The 25,065-nt window shown below is 33.6% G+C and overlaps 1 protein-coding gene across 1 annotated transcript; it reads right to left on the bottom strand.

Annotated features, from left to right (window-relative positions):
- Positions 1-11,737: 11,737 nt before the first annotated feature.
- Positions 11,738-22,766, bottom strand: LOC104866077 (disintegrin and metalloproteinase domain-containing protein 29). Its single transcript, XM_010629893.1, has 3 exons — positions 22,689-22,766; positions 12,043-14,260; positions 11,738-11,894 (listed from the first exon to the last, which is right to left on the bottom strand). Exons 2-3 carry the CDS (start codon positions 14,112-14,114, stop codon positions 11,738-11,740), a joined length of 2,229 nt encoding a protein of 742 aa, XP_010628195.1. The 5' UTR covers positions 14,115-14,260; positions 22,689-22,766.
- Between the last annotated feature and the right edge of the window lie 2,299 nt (positions 22,767-25,065).

Raw genomic sequence — 25,065 nt, forward strand, 5'->3', positions numbered from 1 at the left:
CCAAGAAAGAGTAATTCCTGTTTTCACTACTATGTAGAATATAGGTGGAGGATGATGACGGGAAAATAGAAGGGAGACTATTACAAAATTGGAAAAAGATCCAGGGGCTGGGGATTTAGCTCACTGGTTCTACTATCTGCTTCACAATTGCAAGGACCCAAGTTTGATCCCCAGTACAGAAAAAAACAAAACAAACAAACAAAAAGATCAGGAAGAGGGTATATAAGGGGTCCATAAGTGAGATGGATATGATCAAAGTGTGTAATGTGCATGTATGAAAATACCATAATGAAATTCAATATTTTTCAAAATTCATATTCATTAATTTAAAACCACACAGAATCCTCTTTGTGTTAATTGGCAAGTGAGCAAAACTTTAAAGCAGAACTATTCCTTTTGTATAAAAAAATTGCACAGCTGGTTACCATAGAGTGAAAAGAAAAAGAATAAGAGATAGGTTCTAGTCCAGAGTCTATCATTTACCACCTAATAATCTTGGGAAAGTGACTTACTTCTCTGTGCACAATCACTTTAATTTAAGTTACTTACTTTAACTTACTTCAATTACTTTATTTACTTAAAAGTAAAAGATTTTTGGCCTGCTAGCTCATGGGGTCTTGTGGGAATTTACTGAACTTGCTGTACGTCATTGTGCAAGTAAGAAATTTTAATATTAAAGAAACACCCCTCTACCTCTGTGCAGAATAACAGAGCCTTTAAAAAATGTCAGTATAACCAGTTTATGAATATTTATCTTCTCTTACATTTAAGGACATTGTGACATTTTACTTGCAAAGTTAAAATTAGCATATCAATTTTGACTAAATGATGTATATTTATCTTGTTTTTGTCCACAAATCTTAAAAAGTATCATCCTCTGATAATGTGTATCCAGACAGGTCAGACGACTTGTGAGAAAAAGTCACTCAAGTTATTTTTCCGTGCTATTCTTAGATATTAAATTTTTCTCTTGGTGGAGACTGAAAGTAACTAAAAAGTAGAATATAACACATAACAAAAAGTAGACTAAGAGACTTGTAATATCTGTATCTTCACGTTATGGTTACTTTAAAAATGTTTCTTGGGGGACGGGGATTTAGTTCAGTGTGGTGCTGTTGCCTGCCTTGTAAGCACAGGGACCTGAGTTCGATCTCCAATACCCCTCAAAAAATGTTATCTTGCTTTGTATAATGATTTTAAAATCTATTTTACTACAAAATGGTTTACTGTGAGCAGCATTTGTCTAAATTATTATATCCAATATAACAATATCATTATTGGGACTCCTATTTTTAACAATCTTCGAAAGTACTTTTGATCTGAGATATGTTCTCAAGTGGAAGCAGTATGGAAAACAAACAAGTGGGTGGCGTACAAATAAAATAAGGTAAAAATGTATGCATATTAGGAAAGAAAATTACTTAACTCTTTGACTCTATTTTTATTTACCAATTTACATGGTATAAATTAAATGTTTCTTTTATTTTGTAAATATTTTGCTTAATTTTTGCCTTGTTACTTTGCAGTGCTTTAAAATTTAAAAGTCAAAACAATGGATCATAGTTTTTTAGTACAGAAAGTTTTGGATTATATAGTTCATATTAATTATATATAGTAAATTATCTCTTGTCACCATGCAAATATATCTGTAGTAAGCAAAATTCTTTTATGTGAATCCATTTATACTTCTATTTACTTTTCTACCACTTATAATTTAAATTACCTTATATAATATAAAAATTCACACATAAAAGAGGAACTAAGATTTTTAAAACACTTACACAAATTCTTAGGTTGCATTAGAAATATTTCAGTAACTCAAATGTCAAATAACAGTGGAATTACTTTTCCATCCATTTAAAATTTTTAAAATATTCCATGAACTACGTAATAAGCTAATACAAGTGGACAATCCTGTTTTCTGCTCTGCCAGTAGGAAAGTCATTCATAAGTATTTATGTTTATTTCGTTGTTGGAGCTCCTGAACTTAAGTATTATAAATAAACCACTTTTAATCAAGCAATTTCTAAGTTTAGAATTAACATTCTTTCCTAGATTGGGAAGGTAATTTTACTGTTGAAATGAAAGGAGAGGGAGAGACAGGACAATGAGGATTAGTCAGTACTCTATGTTCAACTCTTCAACTTACTCCTAATATCCACCTTGACTAAAATGCCATTCTATATTCCTCACAAGGAAGACTCCCACGCTCAGTGATTATAGTTACAAATCTAATAGGTAAAAATTTAACATTTATTGCAAGATTTAAAATGTTTAAAGATTGCTCCTTTCTTTAACAATCTTATTCAGTCACTAAAAAGATAAGAAAGAAATTGCAACAAATAGGGTTCAACAGTTCAAATGTTTAGGAATATATAAATTACATTAAGTCCTAAAAAATAACAATGGATAACACGGCTGTACAGATAATTACTATCGGAATTATATCATTTTAATTTTTGTAATATTGTCTTTTTAAAAATAATAAAACTCTTGAAATATACTCTCAGAATTTTAAAAGTATCATACAAATTGTTATCTACAGGTAAAATGTCATGCAGAAGATGTCTAGAATCCGTTCATCTTGCATAATTGAGATTTTTATAAATAATGACTAACAATTCCTCATTTCCTCTTCCCCACTGCCCCCTCATATTCAGTGTTCTACTCTTTACTGGTTAAGTTTTTCTCTTTTTAGATAAAGTGTAGAATTGTGTGGTGTTTATCCTCTATTACTATCTTATTTCACTTAGAATAATGTACTTATTTACATCCACAGTGTATTGCAGGATTTCCTTTTCTAGGGCTGAATAATATTTCTCTGTATGTATATATTCTGCTTTCTTTATTCACTTGTCAGATGATAAATATTCTTGTTTCCACCCTTAGCTATAGTTAATGGTCTTGCAATATATGTAGAAATGCTCGTATGTATTCAAAATTTGAATTTCGGGCCTTTTGAATAAGTATACAGAAATAGAATTGTTAAATTATTTGGTAATTCTTGTTTTCATTTTTTTGAGCAATATCTAAACTCTTCTGAGTAGCTGCTGTATCATTGCACTTTCTCATCTAAATTTTATGATGTATCCCTTATCAACACTCTCAACTTGTTCTTTTGATTTTTGATAACAATAAATATATTTCAGTTGTGAACTTATAGATTATTATGGTTTTGATTTATATTTCTTTGATGATTAGAGAATCTAAGTATATAAAGCAAACAATGAAAAAAAACTAATGATATAAATATCATGGTACAATAGTAGAAAATTTAATTCTTTACTCTCCATAAAGGAGAGATATAAATAATAGAGAATCAAAAAACAAGTAATGAATTTAAATAACATAGAGAAAAAGAATATGAGAGACACACATAGAATTTTCACTGCAACAGTAAGAGTATACACATTTTTCTTTTGGGGGGCACATGCAGCATTTACAGTATAGACTACATGTTATATCACAAGTCATAATAAATTAAGAATAACAACCTTCTGAGAACTACTGGGCTGAGGAAATTTTTGTTAGATTTTATAATATCTGGAGAAAATGAGATTGAATATACAACACCCAAAACTTAAGGGATACAAATACAGGAGTATAAAGAGGAAATTTATAACAATAAGTGCCTATTTAAAAAAAAAACACCAGGGATTTAGCACAGTGGCTCCACACCTACCTCACGAGCATAAGGTACTGAGTGTGATCCCTAGAAACCCCCAAAATGAATAAAAAAAAAGGTTTTAAATTACCATATATTTGACAGATCTAACACAAGAAAAAAACCTAAATCTGAAATTACCAAGAGAAAAGAAAAAAAATGAGTATTAGAGCAGAAATAAGTAATAATAAAAATAATACAAAAACAATAGAAATATAAAAACTAAGAACTTTAAAAAGGTAGAAGCATTTTTGAATCAGATCTTTATATTTGGGTGCCTGATTGTTTTGAGTTCTTTATATATTCCAAATAATAGTCCTTTGTCTGAGGAGCAGTTGGTAAAAATTTTTTCCCACATTGTAGGTTTTCTCTTAGTTATGTTGATGGTTTCTTTTGCAGTGCAGAAGCTTTTTAATAAGATGAGATCCCAGTTGTTGACACTTTGTGATAGTTCCCTTGCTACTGAGGATTTGTTCATAAAGTCTTTTCCTATGCCATTGTCTTCAAGAGTTCTGCATAACTTACCTTCCAGCAAATTTAGGGTTTCTGTTTTAATATTTAGATCTTTAATCCACTTGGATTTTAGTTTTGTGCATAGTGAAAGATAAGGGTCTAGTTTTTAATCTTTGGCATTGTTGAAATCTAGTTTTTCCAACACCATTATTAAAGAGGCTATCTTTTCTCCAATGAGGATAGTCAGCTCCTTTGTCAAAGATGAGGTAGCAGAGTATATCTGGAGTTGTTTTTGTATCTTCCAATCTGTTCCACTGATCCTCAGTTCTGTTTCTTTGCCAGTACCATGCTCTTTATATCACAGTGGCTTTGTAGTATAGTTTCAAATTGGGGATTGTTATACCCACTGCCATGTCTCTGTTGCCTAGGATGGCTTTTGCTGTTCTAGGTCTCTTAAGGTCCCAAATGAATTTTTGGATTCTTTTTTCTAGTTCTGTGAAATATAGTGTTGGAATTCAATTGGCATTGCATTGAATCTGGATAGCAATTTTGGTAGTATGACAACCGGCCCCCCAAATATAAAGACATAATTCAAAAATGGGCATCTGAAATGAACAGACATTTCTCAGACAAAGAAGTAAAAGCAGCAAATAAATATATGAAAAAATGTTCCATATCATTAGAGATATGTAGATGAAAACAACCCTGAGATTCCACCTCACCACACAAAGAATGGCTGCGATCAAGAAATCAACCAATAACAAATGTTGGCGGGGTTGTGGGGAGAAAGGAACCCTTCTCTATTGTTGGTGGGAGTGCAGACTGGTGCAACCACTATGGAAATCAATATGGAGATTCCTCAAAGAACTAGGACTAGAGGTTCCATTTGACCCAGCCATCCCTCTACTGGGTATCTTGCAAAGAGAATTAAAAGAATCATATCACAGTGACATATGCTCACCCATGTTTGTAGCGGCACAGTTTGTAATAGCTAAAACTTGGAAATAGTCCATTTGCCCATCAGTTGGAGACTGGGTAAAGAAGATGTGGTTTTTCTGTAAAATAAAATACTGCTCAGCCATAAAGAATGAGAAATTAGAGTCATTCATAGGAAAATGGATGTATATCGATGATATACTCTTAAGTGAAATAAATAAGTCACACATGTGTAATTACCGAATAGTTTCTCTGGTGTTAAAAACTATAACTGTACATAAGATCCTAATGAGATAATTGACATTGTGAAATAGGAAAAGGGCTAAAGTTGTAGGAGAAGTGGTAAGGGTAAAGGAAAGGAAATAAGGGAAAAGAAAAAAATATGAGAAAATGAAAAAAATGGAAATAAAGTATTTGTAAATAGGTAAGGGAGGAGGTGGTGTAGGTAGGGCAGGGGTAAGGGTAAAAAAATGAGAACCAAGACCTGTCATGTAAAAGCACAAGATTCCAATGATGAATGTAACTGCGCTGTATACCTAAAATGTACCAATAAACTCAATGAGAAAAAATAATACATCCTTTAAAGGTACACGATCCCAATGATGAATGTAACTGTGTTGTGTACCTAAAATGTACCAATAACCACAAAATAAATAAATAAATAAAAAATACTTTTGACTCAGTATATTGTTGACCTCAGTAGAGTTCTGTATCCCTTCAAGTAGTTGTCTATCAATATCTATGGACAACATGCCCCAGGGCATCTACAATTATCAGTAAGTACAGATGCAGCAGGACATGGGAGTGTACACTTAAATTGACAGCATTCTGGGAAGCTGAGACAGAAGGATCACAAGGTCAAGCCCAGTCTGGGAAACTGAGTGATTTAGTAAGAACTTATCTCAAAAATTAAAAAGGGCTGGGGATTTAGCTCAGTGCAACTCTCCTGAGTTCCATCACTAGTTTTGCTCTATCTATCTGTTATGTCTTTCTTTTATTTCTGCAGATGATTTAATCATTTATATAATGCCATTGCAGTTGAATATAACCTACACATTTCCTCCAGCACACTTGAAAGCATCTCTAGATTACTTATAATCCTATTGCAATAGAAATTTTATGCAAATGGTTATTATGTTGTATTGGTTAGGGAATAATGAAAAATACAGTACCTGTAAGGTATCCTTCTGCCTTTGATTGAATTTGTAGACGTGGAACACAAAGATACAAAAAGCTGCGTCTACTTACATCATTAATCTAATTTTTATGCTAGAAAATTAAAGATATATCCTCAACTTGAAATATTTACTATATATCCTTAGTTCATCACTTCTAATTATTCTTTCAAGTTTAATATGTTTTAGTCATTATACATTCCTCCCAATTTTCATATTATATTTGCATATTTATTCTGCATCTATTTGAAAATCTACAACATACTACAGGTTGAGCATCACTAGTCTCAATTGATGAAACAGTGGTAAAAAGTGTCTCAGACATAGACTTCTCTGTTTCATTTTTGCTTTTAGAACATTTGCATTTACAAAATGAGAATATGTTGGTGGTGGGAGCCAAGTCTAAACATGAAATTCATTTATTTCATATGCATCTTACTCTGGTACTTTGAAAGCAGTTTTAAACAACTTTATATGATTTTCAGAATGAAACCAAGTAAGTGTACAATAAATCTTTAGAACAAACAAGTATCTCTATCTTAGCCCCTCACTGGATAATCTGTGATGGTCTAGCAGTGCTACCATTGCAGACTGATTTTGTACCCTACCGGTAAGTAGTCATTCCCTTCCTCTTGTTCAAACATAATCATTAAATCTGTGATGTGCAGAGGAAGAGTCAGTAGAAAATATATGTGTCACTCTACAAGGAGATTTATTAAATAGACTTGCAGGTCACAGGCGGGAGAGTCCACAGTGGTTGTCTGTGTGCAAAATACCCAGAAGATCCAGTAGCTGCTCATCCCAATAGGATAGAGGCCACAGAATAAGAAGGACCAAGAATGAAGCACCTGGCCAAAGTTGAAGGCCTGGAAGCTTACTGAAGAGTTGCTGGTCTGCTTCACAAGGCTGAAGAAACTGGGGACCCACTTCCAAGTGTGATGGCAACAAAGGAATCACTCCAAGATAGGCACTCTTCTGTCCTTTCTTTTTCTCTTTCATGCAGGCTATAAGTCTGTTGGTTGGTGCCACCCACACAAGTTTCGGGTCTTCTGCAACTCAGTTTGCTACATCTGAGTCATTTACAGACAAACCCAGAACTGTGCTTTATTAATCTACTCTGGTCAGGCATATCACAATTGATGGCTACAAGTACTTAATAGAAAAGCAGGTATTATTGATACAGGGAAAAATTGTGTGTTTAGAGTAAAGGAAGTAGCAGAGTGGCATCACCAGAACCCCTATGTTAGTTGTTAAACACAATAGCAGTAACTCTAGTTTCAACCTGGCCTACTCTGTATTGATTGAAAGGTCCTCATACCTATGTTTTACTCTTTCAGGTCAAAAGAAATATCAGGAACTCTTCAAAAGCAGTTGAAGGATCAAAAAAATGTATCTTCTAGGGGCAACGATGCATTCTGCTGAGTGATTTTTTTGAAATGTTTCTTACAGTCGTCTCTGTCAGTGTTTCCTTGAGAATTCCCTTTGATTTTATAAATAACATTATTTTTATGACATGATGTTCTTGTCCTTCAATAAGTCTGCCATGCATTTTGACCATATTATGTAGTCATCTTTCTTCTGTGTTAACATCACCTTCAATGTCACTATTATTACATTCACTTTGATTTAGAACCAGTTGAACACTTTCATAATCATTCAATGAATGAACACCTGGAGTTTCATTAACGTTTATTGCTTGTATATCTATTTTTTCTGTCTTAGTAATGGATTTCTTAAGTACATTTGTTTTCACCTGTAAGGAGATTAGATATCATTTTATTTTTCTCAGTTGACAAAAGGAATCCTTCTAAGTTACCTCATTATTCATCATCAGAGTGGAATACAATCACAGGCCATGAGTTATGCCATATTCAAAACTGTCTTTGGTCATTGTGCCCAACATTTGAAGACAGCTTGTATAGTATTCCTCATGCTAAGCTGATTTTGAAAACATTTCATACCCATACCTCTGTTTAATGACCAGCAGACAATTCATCATCACAAATCAAAACTTTATTGTCATGTCTTCTCTTAAATTTCTGCAAGCATCATGTGGAGTAGTCACAGTTCTCTACATCAGTTCTTTGTGATCTTTGTTTCATAATCGCTGTACTATGAACTGGTGTGTGACCAACCCAATCAGCACACCATTGACACATTCCTTTTTAGTTTCAAGCAGCATTTTCCTATTTTTCATTATCTTCTGTTCATCTCTTTCAGCATAGAACCTCAATAATTTATCCTCAGCATTTCTGATCTCACACAGTGGTCATTTCAATGCCATACACTTCTATAAAAAGTTCACACTTCTACAAGCAGTTTTTCCAATAATTTAACTTTCTATATGATAAACACGAATGCTTCCTCTTTTTCTTTTCATTGTCCACAGTAGCTCCTGCAATATCTTTACCCCAGAGAACAAAGAGTAAGTGAACAAACAAACAAAAACCCAAAACCCACACTAAGTCACACAGATTTAGCTGTACATTAAGCATTTTGGGGATTCTACAGCATGAAATCATGTTGGGGAATCAGGCAAGTCTCCAGCTTGTGTGCATGTCATTTAACTGCCCTATGTGGGGATCCATGTGTGGAATCATATGGTTTCTCCTATAAATGATGTATTAGAGATGGGAAAGATTTTGAAAGTCCTTTTCCTTTGAAGATGCTAAATAAAATATCCATTGTGCACCTCGGTTTCGATTGAACCCATTACGTATGGTCAGGGGTGGAATTTTCTATTATGGCATCAAGTCAGTACTCAAAAAGTCTATGATTTTGAGTCATTTAGGTCTTGGTTTTACACATCCACTCACCTTTCCATATTTTTTGATGCTGTCACGTTCGTTCTGCCCGAAGAAATAACCTCGGCATTTCTCTTGAGTGCTAACCTGAGATTTTTCTTCGGTCAAAGAAAATTTTTGTTTGGATTTTTCTTGAAGGTTATATTACTTCAAAAGTTATACTTATCAAGATTTTTTGTTAATTTTCAATTTTTCATTATTTAGATCATCTCTTAGTTACTGTACCTCTAGGCTTATTATATTTGTTGGAATTATCTCTTTCTTTATTGCTAGCCATAGTTTATTTTTTCTTGCTATATATGGAAATTTTCATAAGATGCTAGAAGTTGTATGCAATACAGCAATACCTGAGTGTTATTACTTTCTACTGGAAAGGTTTTCACCTACTGTTTTGATGATAGACCAAGGAGCTGATAGCTTCAGTACAACTGGCACTGACTCAGGGCAGAAAATACTTTTAGTATGACTCAAATATCTTATGGAATTTCAGTTGAGATTGTAATGCATCTATATTTTAAGCTTTAAAAAGGAGTATAAATTCTGATGCTTATAGTTTCCAACATCAGCTCACTAGCCTATACGCTAAGCACTTTCAAAACCAGGGAAATATTTTAAAGATGAAGAAGTACATGAGCTTGAGGCAAGGCCCCTTAGTGTCTTTGCTTCCTAAATAGAACAGGATTATTGATGTTTCTGAGATTACAAACCTCACCCTGCCTCCCCAGCCTCTCACAGAGGATTTAAATTAGTGATGTACCATAAGGAAAACTGTTGTTTTAAATGATGCTTCTAAATTCCTAAGGTACCAATCTTGTCTTGTGTAGGCAAAAAAGGGTTTCCAAGTTTCCTCATTAGAGGTTTAGTTGACTAAAGTTGGTCCTTAATTTATATTCAAAGCCATCAATTGCTACAGGAAAAAAATAAGTTTTCATATTCAATAATGGGCCTTCCTTTTCTGTAATTATGAAGATTTTCAGACAATTTTTTTCATGTACCTCTGATGCACTTAACGTTAATTTTTAAAAATGTATTTAACATCGTGCAGGTTTTTCTCACAGCAGAATCACTGGACTTCCCAAACTTACTGCATTTTACCTAAATTATTTTTTAATCTAATTTTACAAGCAAATGAACCATGAAGTTGACAGAACTGTTGTCATAAGTTTATTTTTCATAATAAGTGTATAACAGATAAGGTCCGAAAATGGTGAAGGGCAGAGAAGAAACATCTAAAATCAAATGAAATGGCTGTATACGGCTTTACATTCCCGTCACTGATGGAGAAGCATTATTTACCCCCACAGGAAATGGATCCACCTTGAGACCACCACGTCAATTGAAATAAATTGGGAAAATTCTTCCAAAGAAACAGTATTGATGTCATTGCAAAAATAAGCCAGCAGGAAGACAGTTTAGAGAGGTTGGATTGCTTCCCTCTCTTCCAAATTGCATGTTTAAAATAAGCCTTTATTGATCTTTAAACATTTGTCAGATGAGTCATATTTTGGGTTATTTTTTTATACACATATATTCACAATATTCCAAATTGAAAGCAGTTTCCAATCACTCGAAAACTATTACACACTGTTGTCTAAAACAGATTAGAAAATTTATAACTGTAAAAGTAAAATACACATATTGATATTTGAAGTGCATACTTAAGAAAAAAACAAACGAGTATTACCTGGTTTCTCGTATATGAGAAACTCCAAATATAAATACAGATAATAGGAAAAAGGTAGATTTTTTTTTCCAACGGGAAAAGGACAAAAAATGGAGGGAGAAGGGAAGGAGGGTAAAGGGATACAGATAAAAAGAAAAAAAGATTTAAGGTGTATTACATGCATATATTCCTCTCTGGGAATGTAATCAGTATGTACGGTAAACGTGAACTAATAAAAAACTAAATGTATTTCTTGTGATCTCTTCTTATTCTTTTCTCCATTATGCCAAAAGGTTAGTATTGTAGTAGTCAGGGCTCAATCAAAAAAAAAAAAAAAGAAAGAAAGAAAGAAAGAAAAACAACAACAGTGATTTTGAAGAAAATTAAATAAAGGAAAATGGGCAAACAGCTATTGAAGAATAGAACAACTTAAGGGAGACATTGGCAATTCAAATTGCAAGAGGGTACATTCATGGATTTGAGGAGCAAATAGAAGAAGTTGGGAATACTTAGACCTTGAGGACTAGCCCAAGCACCATGAATCTGAGACTCAGATCTCTTAATGGGATTGCTAAATTGGTCTTGAAGTTTGGGATCCTGATATGAAGCTCAAAGAACTGGTACTCAGAGCTCTGAGAGCACCTCATCAGACAGCTATGCTGCTGTCTCTCAGGCTGACAACGAGGTTGTTCTGAAGTGAATTATTTTTTAAAAAGTGGTATATGGTGGATTAAAACTAAGTGTCACTGTTAACACAAAAGCTGCTTTTTAGGAAACATTGACATAAACAGGAAGAAAACAGATCTCATAGACCTCTAGGTTTATTCTCATTCTCATTTTGTAAAACCTATAAACTAACTATAAAGTAGCCTATAGAGAGGGCTAGGTACAGTGGACATATTTTCCCATAAAGTAGATACAAAAAGGAAAGAAGATTTAGAATTGACAGCAATAATTTAAAAACAGGTACACCACCTATGTACCATATATTTTCCAGGAAATAAAATGAAGCAAATTCAGGGGGAAAAATCTTAAAAATTATTTAAAATAATGAAGAACAAATAACATCAGAATAGGAATTTTTAATTAAGGCTTTTTTGGGAATGGAGTTTTTGGAATTGGTGTTGATGGCTTGGTTTCTCGTGTTGGCTCTGGGCACGCGAGCCAGGTCGACTTTGGGCGCTCGAGTCAGGTTGACTCTGCAAATACAAAGAGCCAGGTTGACTCTGTGACCTTTTCTCTTCTTTTGCAGGTTTAGTCTGAGTTTTTTCCTCTTCTTTCTTAGTTTTCTTCTTCTTAAGAAGGTAAAAAAGACAGAATAATAAAATAAGCAAAATAATAAGGAGCAATAAACACAGATAACAAAACTTCTCCTTCCTCTTTCTCTTAGGAGGTGGACCACTGTCAACACTGCCTCCGTATCCTTTTAACAAGCAGTTTGGAGGGTCCCACAGATAGTTGCAGTGACAGTGATGCTTATTATTGCAGATGCCCCTGGTGTTACAGAAGTCAGGTGAACAGTTACTATCTAGTCTGGATATATGAACACAATGCCTATCGATGCAGAGATGTTCTATATCACATTTTGTGCCGTCTTTGACATCACCGATATCGGGAATGTTCATCCCATGGTGATAGTCAGTACCCCAGCAGATTGTCTCATTGAAGCGAGTCCAGTGTACCGTGGTATGATCATTCAAATGTGGAAGTTCTGCTACGTTGTCACATTGAAGTCGTCCACACAGGATATCTGAGACATCACATTTTACATAACTAGCACCACTGATACCACAGTGGCCAAAACGAGTACCCTGAGAATTCACTTGTTTGTAGCAAATCTCATTTGCACTTCTTGCCTTGTGTCCAAAAATCTCCCTGCAACTTTTATTGTGTTCATGACATTCTCTTTTGTAGCAGTAGGCATTTTCATTACAGGGAATTCCATCTTCCACATATACATCATCTGGGCAATTATGGGAAGTACCATTGCACCACTCTGGAAGATCACATACATTGGCCTCTTTTCTACACACTTCCCCTGCTGGTGCAAACCTGCAGTCTTTACAACAAGACCCAAAGGCACAAGTAGACCCATAACTCAGAGTGCAGTTTGGCAAACAACATGGGTCTTTTGCACAAGCTTTTAAATATCCACAATCACACTCCTCTTCTTTTTCAACAATACCATTGCCACAGTATCTCCTATCAAATATATCCTTGTCATATAGATTTTCCAGCAAACATGGTGTCTGCCATGTAGTGAACTCCCAAAAAGAATTATAACTACAGTTGCTAAATTGAACTATTGGTGGGTTATCATTATGCATCAGACATTTACGCTGTGGACATGTACATGTCCATTCATCATGGTGCATGCCCAAATTATGACCTAAATGATGAGCTATGGCAATTGCAAGAAGCGTCAAACTTCTGTTGACCAAAGTAACAAGTGAACAATTACGTCGTGGTTTACATGCTCCTTTAACTGAGCCTAAGCCACTGAGTCCTCTTAATTCCCTGTAAATAAGAAGATATATGGTATCATGTTTTAGCCGAGGAAGTATATGATCAGCTTTCCAGTTGCAAAATATCTCCATAGATTTTCTTACATCATCTACTACCACAGGGTTTGGATTAGTCCAGAACTCCAAGCCACAAATTAATACCGTAATTCCCAAAATATCATAAATGGAGTCTGCCATATTCATTGTAATAAATATATCCTCCATCAACTTTGTTTCATTTTTTTTATAATGAAGGTACATATAATTGTCAACCACTACTGCAGTTTCAACAGTCTTATAATGGACCCACCAACTCCCATAAGGTCTTTGCTTGAGAGTGGAATTATTAATATCTTCAAATTCCATTTGGTATTCCATTTCATCTTGAACAATATCAGATGTTCTGGTTGAGGGTTGTGTCTCCTCTCTGTCCAACCTATATACCAAATGTTCAAATGTAGTAGAAAAATTTACAGGCATGATTTCATAAGCGATGTAATTTATCTGCAACATTCCATGAAAGCCTCCAAAACAAGTACTGAGAACAACTAAGGATTCTGGATCCCCTTCTACATAACCATGGTAATAGCAGTCGTTCTGAACAAAAGGGTAGTCTTCGAGCAGAGAGCCCTGGTCTGTGTAGGTGTACACTGGGAGGTGTTTGAATAGCAAACGTTTCTTGGCCTTTATATGGATAATGTGTTTCTGGCCACCAAAGCGCAGGCTGTAGGAAAGCCACCCTGGTAGCTTCATCCCTCTAGCTGTGCCAGGTACTTTCAATGGAGTCACCATCTCTGGAGTGCTGTGATACTGGTATCGTTCAGCTTGCATGAACGCAGGAAAAGACAGAATCACCCAGAACCACTGTGGCAGGAATAAGATCCTCATGAATAACAGGGCTTCATTCACAGTCATCATGAAGCTGCATCTACAAAAACATTATTTCAGACAAATCCGGTCTGGGACCCATAGGGTGGCTGCTTCTTGTAAGCTAGTGCATATGTAGTGCTAATCATTAAAGATCTGTCTTTGGGTAAAGTCGGATCATCACAGCTGTATTCCTGTAAGTAAAAGAAAAAAGGCAGCATATGGATGGAAGTGATGAAAGGACACAGTGGGGAGAAAGAAAAAGGCTCAGGATAAAAATGGTTTGTGCTTTGATCAAGGGATAACTCAAAGAAATTTCCTTTAATTTGCTCTTAACTGTTGTAAGGAAGAGGGGGCCAGAGAGTGCACAAAACGAAAATTGGCCATAAATTCATACTTACTGATATGAATGATAGGCAGATTAAATTAATTATACTATCCCTTAAATTATAAATATCCACAAACATTTCCATAATAATTATATCAAAATTGTTGTAAGGGTAAGTTGAATATACATCTTGGATTTTCCAGATAGTTCCAGCTTATTCTCATTAAAGTGGAATAAGTATTGATAACTTTACTTTTCAACCTCAGATAACAAATTATTGATAATATTAACTAGGATCTTATTTTTCTGTTATTTTAAAATTTCTTTTACATTGTCTAATATATACCTCCCTGTAGTGCGACGTGTGGCACAAGCTGATAATGAGCACAATCTTCCCAGTATGCTCAGTATGGGGGAGTATCCGTCCCTGTTATAGAATTACATCTTTCCTTCACTACTTTTAAATTTATTTGTTCTTATACTTTTGCCTCATCACATCTCAATGGATAAATATGTATCTTACAGTCAGAGCTTAAGAAACTTCAGTAATATTCATTCGATAATTCTACTGATAAGCAAGGTTTCTTCAGGTTAAGAAGTCTTATTTACTTATGAATAGCTGGCAGTGTTAGAAAAAAGGTTAAGCATTAAAGACCTGCTGGATTCAAATACAAGCATTTAAGACACACTATATATGCTGATAAAATTCTCATAGATTGCCTTTTTCTTTTATAAAATGGAAATAACAGTAATATCTACATATAGAGTGGTCTGGCAGTTACATAAAATGACCTCATTAATTACAGTAAGTAGGACAATGTATACCATATTTTATTAGTTGATAAATAATTGCTACTATTATGTCTAAGGCAGCAAACGTTTATATTATAAACAGCAAAGTTTATACTATTTGTAGATTCACAAAGTACTCTTTTATTTGCACTAAACTTCAAAATTTGTGAAGTACTTTTGAATGCTTACTTTGCACTGAACAGAAAATATTTTTTTAAAGAAAAAGATGTTGAGGAAAGTTGATTTTTATTAAAACATGCTTATTTGAATAAATGTTTCTATTGTGTAATCCTGTGTCCTTAGAAACATCTGTACCTTGTATTCCATTTCTATTTATTTTTCAACAAACTAGAAAAACAAAAAGTAACCACTATGAATTTATACTTATTTCCTAAGCCTTCCAAATTGGTGGTTGTCATCAATTTTCTAACTTTTTTAATATTTCTAGTTAACACCTCTGTTTTTCAGAAGCACAAACCTTTATAGAACAATCTGGGTAGCCATTTCCTATCTTATTTGCAATAGATACTTTTCCTAGAACCTTTCTTTTGACATAAGAATAAGAGGTATAAAAATTCATTAAAATCTCTTTCAGATTTAATCATGTAAAACAAATCTGTTAGAGAACATTTAAATTAGACAGTTCTAAAGAGAAAACTGCAAAATTTAAAATCTCTCCTTCTAATCTCATTGTGTTTCCTCTTTTCTTTAACAGAAGAGCCATTTAATTAAATCTATATTTCTAAGCCATGGTGGCATAACTATATATATTTTAGTAGTTTGTTTAAATAAACTTTGCATTTAGAACAGTTTAGATTTACATAAAAATGCAAATAAAATTACTATCATGGTTTTAACCAAGAATTCCCATAAAACTCTCATTTACTCTGAGGTGGGGCTTTTGCAAGGTTATTAGATCATTTGATCATTATGCTCATGAGTGGTTTAATCCACCAGTTAACTCAGCAACTCAGTGTGCTGTTAGGTCACACCCTGGAGGAGGGTATGACCAGGAAGGGTGCATTTCCCTCCCTGGATCTGGCCTTCATGCTCTGCTTCCTGTCAAGCATGATGGTCTGATTGCTGGCCACCATGACATGAGCACCTGTTCTTCACAGCAGGCCTTTCCAACGTGCCTCAGAGCCAGCTGAATATGGTCTCAAACCTCAAAAAAAGAGGTGAGTAAGCACCTCTTTTAATTTAAAAGAAAAGCACCTCCTTTAATTTGTGAGTGTTGGATATTGTGTCTCAGTGAGAAGGAACTGAATTACTAGGTGTGGGATCATTGTTATGACTGCCTGACCATGTAGTTCAGAAGCCTTTGGAACTGGTTTGTGCAAGGAGTTTTGAAAGGTTTCTCAATGCCAGCCTAGGATGCGAAACCCTAGAATGCTATAAATCAAGCTTGATGGGAGATTCTGGTGAAAACTCAAAAGAACAGAATACTCATCAAAAAGTCGATGGTAAAAGCCAGGCTCAGGGTGTTACACTTGAGAATAAGGAGTTCATGGGAAGTTGGGCTAGTGGTCTTCTGTATTACCTTCTGGCAGAAAAATCTGCCTACAATGTACAAAAGTCATGAAACTTCGTGGGATACTGAAATTTAGGACAACAGAATAATCTGGTAGAAGAAATTTCAAAACAGCCCAACATTCAGGCTATGGTATGGTACTGTTGGCAGTGTTAGTCAGATCTATGTTTAAAACCAGGAGCAAAATATCTATTTGCAGATTTTAAATTTTTCCAGAAAGGAAGCACCTGAAAAATTGGGGGCTGAGAGTTATTATTGCTAAAAATGTCAGCATTAAGAAGCCAACTTCTTTGTGGTGGAAAGCTGCTCACATCGTGGTGGCCAGGGAGCAGAGAGCAGAAGGAGGAGCTGGGAAAGAAGGTAAACCCTTCCAAGTCACAGCACTAATGACCAGCATCTTCCAACCAGAGTCCACTTCCAATAGTACATCAGCTCTAGTGCTACCATGACCCAGCCGGAGCTGGCCTTGAACTTGCAAGGATCATGTTGCTTCAGCCTTTTGAAAGTGGGAATTACAGGTGTATGTCCCTAAACCCTACCTAAGAACTTGCAAAATATCTGCACTATTGTGCTTCCGCCCACAATGATTAAGAGTTTCATTACTCTACATCCTTACCAAAAATTGACATTGTAATTTTTTTCCTTTTTAATTTGTTATTCTTAACAAATTCATAGTAATATCTCACTTGCTTCAATCTGCAATTTGTAAATGAGAAATTATGTTGCAAATATTTTCTTATGGTTGTCAACTTTGTATCTTTGTTCATGAAATATCCAGTCCTGTCTATCTTTAAACTAAAGTATTTGTATTCTTATTGTGGGAGTTTAAAGGTGATTTCCATACTTTGAATCAAGTTCTTTATCATTTACATCTTTTGTATATTTTTCCCAGCCTATAACTACCGTTTTAATTCTAATAATGTTATATTTTAAAGAGCATTTTTTAAAAATTTAATAAAGGCCAGTGTATTCCTTTTTCTCCTTTCATGGATTGTGCTTTTTCTACTGTATCTAAGAGCTCCCTAATAAATCACCTAAACATTCTCCTGTATGTTTTTCTGCAAGTTTTGTGGCTACAGGTTTTATATTTCAGTATATTACATTTTGAAGTTAACTTTTCTGGAAGTTACATTTTGGGACTTTGGATTTCCAATATTTCCAGAAGTAGTTGTTTAAAAATTGATTCATTTGCCATTGAATTAGACGTGCTTCGTTTGCAAAGATTGGTAGATTGTGTACATCCATTTCAATTCTTTATATTGTCCTCTTTAGTGCTATCTATTCTGTTCCAATGCCATTCTATCTTGTTTAGTATAATTTTGTAATGACATCTGTAAAGAGGTATTATGAACCCACCAAAACTGTTGCTCTTCAAAATTATCTAGACTAGTATAGGTCTTTGAACTTCCCTTAAAGACTTAGAAACTTTTTATCATATCTGCAAAATAGCTTGCTAAATTTTTTTATTGTGATTGTGTTGATTCTATGGGTCAATTTCAGGGAATTAACATTTTAACAGTATTTAGTTTCCAATCAATAGATGTAGACTGTCTTTTGATTTTAACATTAAATGATTTATTTCATATATGTTTGGTAGTTTTCCACACACAAATCATCTACGTAATTTGTTGTGTTCAATCCTAGGTTTTTAAGCTATTGGAAAATGTGTTAAATTTCCTAATGTCAAGTAATTTTGCAGCTATTTTTCTATTATTTGGTTTCTTGTCTAATTCTTTAATGGTATAAACACACACTTTCTATGTATATTTCTGATCCTTTTAGTTTATTAGGCTGTGTTTATGACACTAAATGTGGTCTAGCTTAATGAACATCTTATGTGAGCTTGAGGAAAATGTGTATTCAGTGTCTGTTGGATGGAATGCTCTAAAAATTTAAGTTAAATCCAGTTGATTACTAATACTATTCAAGTCTACTCCTTATGGACTTTACTGAAATTTTGTCTGCTGAATCTATCACTTGAAAAAATTAAATTTTCTAAATATAATAGTGATTGTGTCTTTCCTTGTGGATTTCTCCCAGTTTTTTACTTTGCTATGTTGACACTATTGTGGTACATGCATATGAAAGACTATTATATTTTCTAAGATAATTGATTTTTTCTCATTATAAAATGTCTTCCTTTATCCTTGAGAAAATTCCTCTTTCTGAATTCTGCTTTGTCCACACTAACAATCTTTTGAGTGTTTAAATTGGTTATTATTGTTATAATTGGATCAATATCTTTCATATTTATCCCTATTTTCTAGTCATTACCAAGTTTTAATTTTGGATTCCTTCTTTTGCCTTCTCTAATTAAGCATTTCATATGACTGTTCTTCTCCCTCTCAAGACATTGCTTATAATACTTGGATAATTTTTTGAAATTTTGTCGTATCATTGTACTACATATTTATAACTAAGCTATTTTCACGTGCAAATAATGCTAAGACCATTTCAGATGCAGTACAAGTACTTTGAAGTAGTATTCCCAGTTTGTCCTTCCTGTAACTCAGACATTACTGTCATTCATTTATTTGGCTTATCCATGTGCTAACAGGCATCCAATACCTATTAAACAGCTAATTTTTACAGAAACACAAGAAACATCTTTCTTGTTTTTGTAGATCCAAGTTTCTGATTATATAATTTTTATTCTCTCCAAATAAATTTCAAGTTTTCTTCTGGAACATATTTGTTGATGATGAAATCTTAAGCTGAGAAGTAGAAATAGCAAGAAAGCTTTTGTTTTATTTCCTATTTGAGGGATAATTTCAAGGGATTTAGCATTCTAAATTGGTATATGTTTTCCTCCTAACATTTTCAGTAGTTCCACTGTCTTCTCTCTGTCATGTTTCTGATAACATATCCACTGTAATTTTATTCTTGTTCCTCCAAACACACAGTGTTTTCTACTATGGATTTGCTAAGCTTTTTCTCTTTGATTTGATTTTTTTGATTTTCTTGTTGAAATCTAGTATGTAATAATTTGTAAGGTTTTTAAGTGTTGGAGACAGAGATAGAGTCTGCCATGGCATTTTTTTTTTCAGCTTTAATTGAGTTTGTTGGTACATTTTAGGGATACAGTACAGTTACATACACACAGTGTTTTCTACTATGGATTTGCTAAGCTTTTTCTCTTTGATTTGATTTTTTTGATTTTCTTGTTGAAATCTAGTATGTAATAATTTGTAAGGTTTTTAAGTGTTGGAGACAGAGATAGAGTCTGCCATGGCATTTTTTTTTTCAGCTTTAATTGAGTTTGTTGGTACATTTTAGGGATACAGTACAGTTACATTCATTGCTGGGATCTTGTACCTCTCCATGACAAGTCATTTATTACCATGGCATTTTTAGGATTTAAGCTACTCTTAATTGCATCTAGCTGTTGCCATCAATACTGTTAAAAGACATTTTGGTTTTCTAAACCCGAGGCCCTAATTGTGAACTCTCTAAGTGTCCCCAACAAAACCTAAGTGTGATGCTATTAATACTCATATGTTAGTCCTTTACTTGATTTTCATACATGATCTGAATGTCTTTATATTTAAAAAACTGAAAAAAAATTCTGATACCTATTTTCCCTTTTATCAAACTAAATCTGCACTTATTAAAATATAATAAACAAATTTAATAGTTTGAAATCAGTGAAATTAATCCAAAGGGGTCTAATCTTCAATCTCATTGCTATAGTATTTGGCTGCTCAATGTACCCATTTATTTCTCTTTTTGTTGTATATTTGGGACTCTGAATAAATTGATTATTTCTGAGTGAAAATTTCCCTGAAATCTCTAAACTCTAGAGCTATAGCTTAGATCATTTAAGTATTAACTACATACAAAGGTACACACAAGAATTTTGTCTTTTTAGAATAATTTTTGCCTCTGCAGCGAGATCATATACAAGTGATCGGTTAAAATCTGTTACATTATGTCCTCCTGATACTTCCAGGTTTCATTCTTGGAAATATTCTACAAACAAAGAAGATTAAATCTGGATTTCTAGTTATGTTTGAATAAATTAGGATATTTTAATAAATCTATTGTATATTTAAGAGGCTTGATACAGCCATGAACTTCCTTCTCCTAATGGAAATAAAGTAAAATGATTTAATGTTTTACAATGATGAAATGAAATATAGGAAGTATAAAGTAGTAAAATTTCAAAAAGTAAGTCTCCTTCGCTCAGAAATGTTACATATTTTCAGTGGGCAGCAGGGATTGGCAAAGTAAGATATCATTAATTTTAGGGAAGACCATAAAATCATGTTTATAGGAACCTCCACCAAGGTGGTAACTGCTGTTGTTGGCTTTAGATGAGTAGAATTTTGAAAGTGGATCAAAAGAAAAGTATTTACATGATATTAGCTTGTGATGATTCCATAAAGGTGAGTCAGAATACACATTTGACTTGTTCAAATGTATTATGTGTGATAGTCAACAAGATTTATGAGTGGGTAGCCCATAATGTAAATTTGTTGAAGAGCTAATTTTTAAAGCACAAAATGCCGACATTTTTAAGTTCCCAAGAGAAAGATTTGGGAAACAAAGGCTTGGTTAATTGTTACACTATTGTGTCAATTTCTGGAATTGATGTGGTAAATAAACAGAATGCTAAAAGAGCCATCAAAATTCCTTAACATACCTGTACCTACCTTTAAACAATCTTTTTCCTCATATGTAGTCAGAATATATAAATATGATAAGTATCACTCCAGTGATTATCTTACATGACAAAGGTGTAATTTTTTAGATAACGTGGGGTACCTAACTAGTTGACTTTAAATGATCTAAGGGACATTATTTTGGATGGGATGGACTTAAACAGGTAAAAGCCATAAACACAATATTTCCATAGGAAGTAATATTTCAAAGGGAAACAAAAAGTCATGGGAAAAACTTCCTGTACAAAGAGGACGTTGAAGACCACAATGCTACAGCTACAACAAGCTAAATTCTATTCACAAATTTGATGCACTTGCTGTCAGATTTCAAGCTCCAGAAAAGAACTGCCGAGTGCCATCCTGCTTTCACCTGGGAGACCGAATATAATATAATGAATGCATATTGTTTTAAACACAAGATTGGGCTCATTTATTGTGCAGCGATAGAAAATTAATATATTTAGGAGCACATTGTCTGCTATAACCAGTGATATCCAAGGAATTGCTTTTAAGATCTCTTTGGTTATTAACCAGGGAAAATTCTGTGTGGTTTTATTCTTGCAAAAGTAAGAAGTTTACCTCTGTGAGATGACTTGTGATGGAAATAAAACAATACGATAAAATTTCAACCTCTTTTCAGAAAGCTTATAGCCAAACAAAAATAAAATAAGTAGATAAAGTAATTCAGTCCTAAAGCACAGCAAAAGTACAAGTACAATAAAGCATGTTCTATATTAAATAGTAGGGTATATGGAAGTTTATGGTCTTTGAAATACCAGTCAAGAACTTTTAGAAATCAGGTGTGATATTAAATCCTATGATCATAATAACTAGTGTGTAATTTTAATTTTCTCAGGATAAATCAAATTAACTTTTGAATTACAAAGATGCTAAAAAAAAGAGATGTATAGCTACAAAATATGCAGTTTATTTACCCACCAAAGATAAAAGAATATTTGAATTTGGTAGTACAAAGAACTAGGAAATCACTATTAGATTTATATCCCTGAAATTCTGGTCCATTATATGTATTTTTTGCCTTTTGGATTCTTAAAGCATATTGACTTAGAGCATAGAAGATAAAAATATTACAAAGAATAGTTAGATTTTCTTACGTTGATTTTACTGCTGCTCTGATATTAGAGTGTACAGTGTAAATGTAGGAAGTATTTTGCAGGACCTAGTCTGCAAAGAGTAACACTAACACAAATGATATTGAAAAATCAATAGTATGTATGCCCACAAAGATGGCTACATTTTGACCTTCAATTTGTGTTGAGTATGGTAAGTATTGTTAAATTAGATATGACCTGCTTTTGATGAAAGGTATCCTCAGGAATGTCCAGACCATCAGGAGAGTATTTTACAGTAAATCCCTGTACCACCACATTTGCTTGTGTGATGTCATAAAGGAGGACAGACTGTTTCTCAGTTAGGGGTCTGAGGGCAACAGTTACAGGTGGGACAACCACACTACTGCAGGGTTATCAGAGGCTCCTGGAACATGACGTTTGTTACATTTCAGGGAAAAATTAAGTAAAAGTGAGGATATACACAGATACCATGGGGCCCACACAGTAAAACTTTGTACAGTTTTTATTTAATATTTAGAGAAATTTTGCCCTATACAAAAAGGACATTGGACATGACTCCATTAATTATCTTGTTTTGGCTTTTATTTCATAGCTAAAACAGTGCATCACCATGTCTGGTTCAGCCGTGGATCATTGTACTGATTCATGAATGAATGTGCTGTGCTGTTGGGAGCCTAGGACCCATTTGGAGAGGGTGGATCACTGGGGCTGTGCCTTTTGGGGGTATACCTTTTGCTTGTACTCTTACCCCGTTCTTTACAGCCTAAAGATACAAAGGTATTGATTTTATAACTTGGATTATAATTCAGTACTATTATTTATTTTGTTATATAAATTGGTCTAGAGCTACTCTTAGGAGTTCTTTCTCATTTCATGCTAATTCTTGAAACATTTTTACAGGCCTTATCTATTTTTTTTAATTAAAGAGCATTTTCTTACTCTGTAGCACTACAAGATGCCCTGGAATTATTTGTTTTCCCTGCACCAGCACAAGAATTAGTCATTTCTAGGAAAGCCTTAGTTCCTTCTGTTGGAGAATATTGTCTAGAATCTAAATATAAAAAAGCAATGATGCTAATTGCTACAAAGTTATCACTGTTTATTCTTCCAATAAACATAGAAAGGTATATGCACATGGAGTCACATGTCTATATTTCTCTATCCATCTACATATATGTATGTTAAACATACATGTACTCTATCACAGCTCTAATCTCTCAAAGATTCACTAAAGGCTCTCTCACGTGCTTACTCTGTAACATTTTTCTGATAGTAAAAATGATGTTCCCTCAAATACATTGCAGGTTATAAATAATCTACCTTTTATTTACTTAATTGTATAATTCTAGTGATTGCAAAGTAGTCTCAGAATTTGTCAATAGACTCCTTTGAGATTAGAATTAACAACTATAATACAGATTTTATATAGAGATATTCCTGTTTTAATTTTATATTATCCAATTAAAATACTACTTTCCACAGTTATGTATGGAAAACATTTTCAACACTCTTCAGTGATTTGCTACACCTTACTAACACAGTTAAACTCATTTTCAGTTTCTAGTTTGAAGGTTTCTATAAACATTTATATGCCGCTTTTGTGTAAGATTTTATATTTTCACATGAGTTGAAAATAAATAGGGTATTATTGTTTTTCATGATATGTATGTGCTTAATTTTATAAGAAATTATCAGTTTTCCAAAGAGGAGGTACCATTTTTGCATTTTCATCAATGATGAAAGAGTTCCTGTTTCATATATCCTTACTAGATTTTGGTATTTTCAATTTTTGTTTTGTTTTTGTTTTTGCCTGTCAGACAGGTATGCAGAGCTATCACAATATGCTTTTTTTTTCAGCTTTAATTGAGTTTATTGGTACATTTTAGGGATACAGTACAGTTGCATTCATTGTTGGGATCTTGTACCTCCACATGACAAGTCTTGATTCTCATTTTTTCCCCTTACCCCTGCCCTCCCTTCACCCCCTCCTCCCGTCCCCATCTACAAACACTTTATTTCCATCTTTTCATTCTCTCACATTTTTTTCTTTTCCCTTTTTACTCTTCCCCTACCCATCCCACCTTCCCTACACCTTTAGCTCCTTTCTTCCCATTTTGAAATGTCAGTAATCTTATTAGGATCTTATGTATTATTGCAGATTATTCACACCAGATCAATATGCTTTCAATTGTCATCTAACGTTTTCTTTCCTGAAATGTTTGAGTACATCTCTACCAATCTTATAGTTAGGTAGTTTGTTTCCTTATGATTGTTAACTGTTCTATGTATTTCTGGATAAAAATTTGTTATCTGAAAAATAATTTTCACCTATTTTCTACTGGATTGTGGTGCTGGTTTTCTTTTTGAGTATCTTTTGAAAACCAAAATGTCATAAAATTTATAAATCCAGTTTGTCAAATGCATGTTTTGTGTCATATGGTTTTACTATTTTATCTAAATATTCATCATCATATTCAAAGTCATGTTTTTCTCCTTCTAGAAATGTTATAATTTTATGTTTTTCAGTTTGTTCTATAATCCATTTCAAGTTAATTTTTATTATGTATGAAGTATCTGCCAAGGTTTGTTTGTT

This window comes from Fukomys damarensis, unplaced genomic scaffold, assembly GCF_012274545.1.
Source record: "Fukomys damarensis isolate Sample0158 unplaced genomic scaffold, DMR_v1.0_HiC HiC_scaffold_18, whole genome shotgun sequence".
Classification (NCBI taxonomy): domain Eukaryota; kingdom Metazoa; phylum Chordata; class Mammalia; order Rodentia; family Bathyergidae; genus Fukomys; species Fukomys damarensis.

Excerpts from the sequence above, each read along its gene's own strand:
- LOC104866077 (XM_010629893.1), bottom strand. The coding sequence starts at position 14,114 with ATGACTGTGAATGAAGCCCTGTTATTCATGAGGATCTTATTCCTGCCA. Across the intron at positions 11,895-12,042 it reads TTTTGTTATCTGTGTTTATT|AGTCAACCTGACTCGAGCGC; the intron begins GCTCCTTATTAT and ends TTGTATTTGCAG.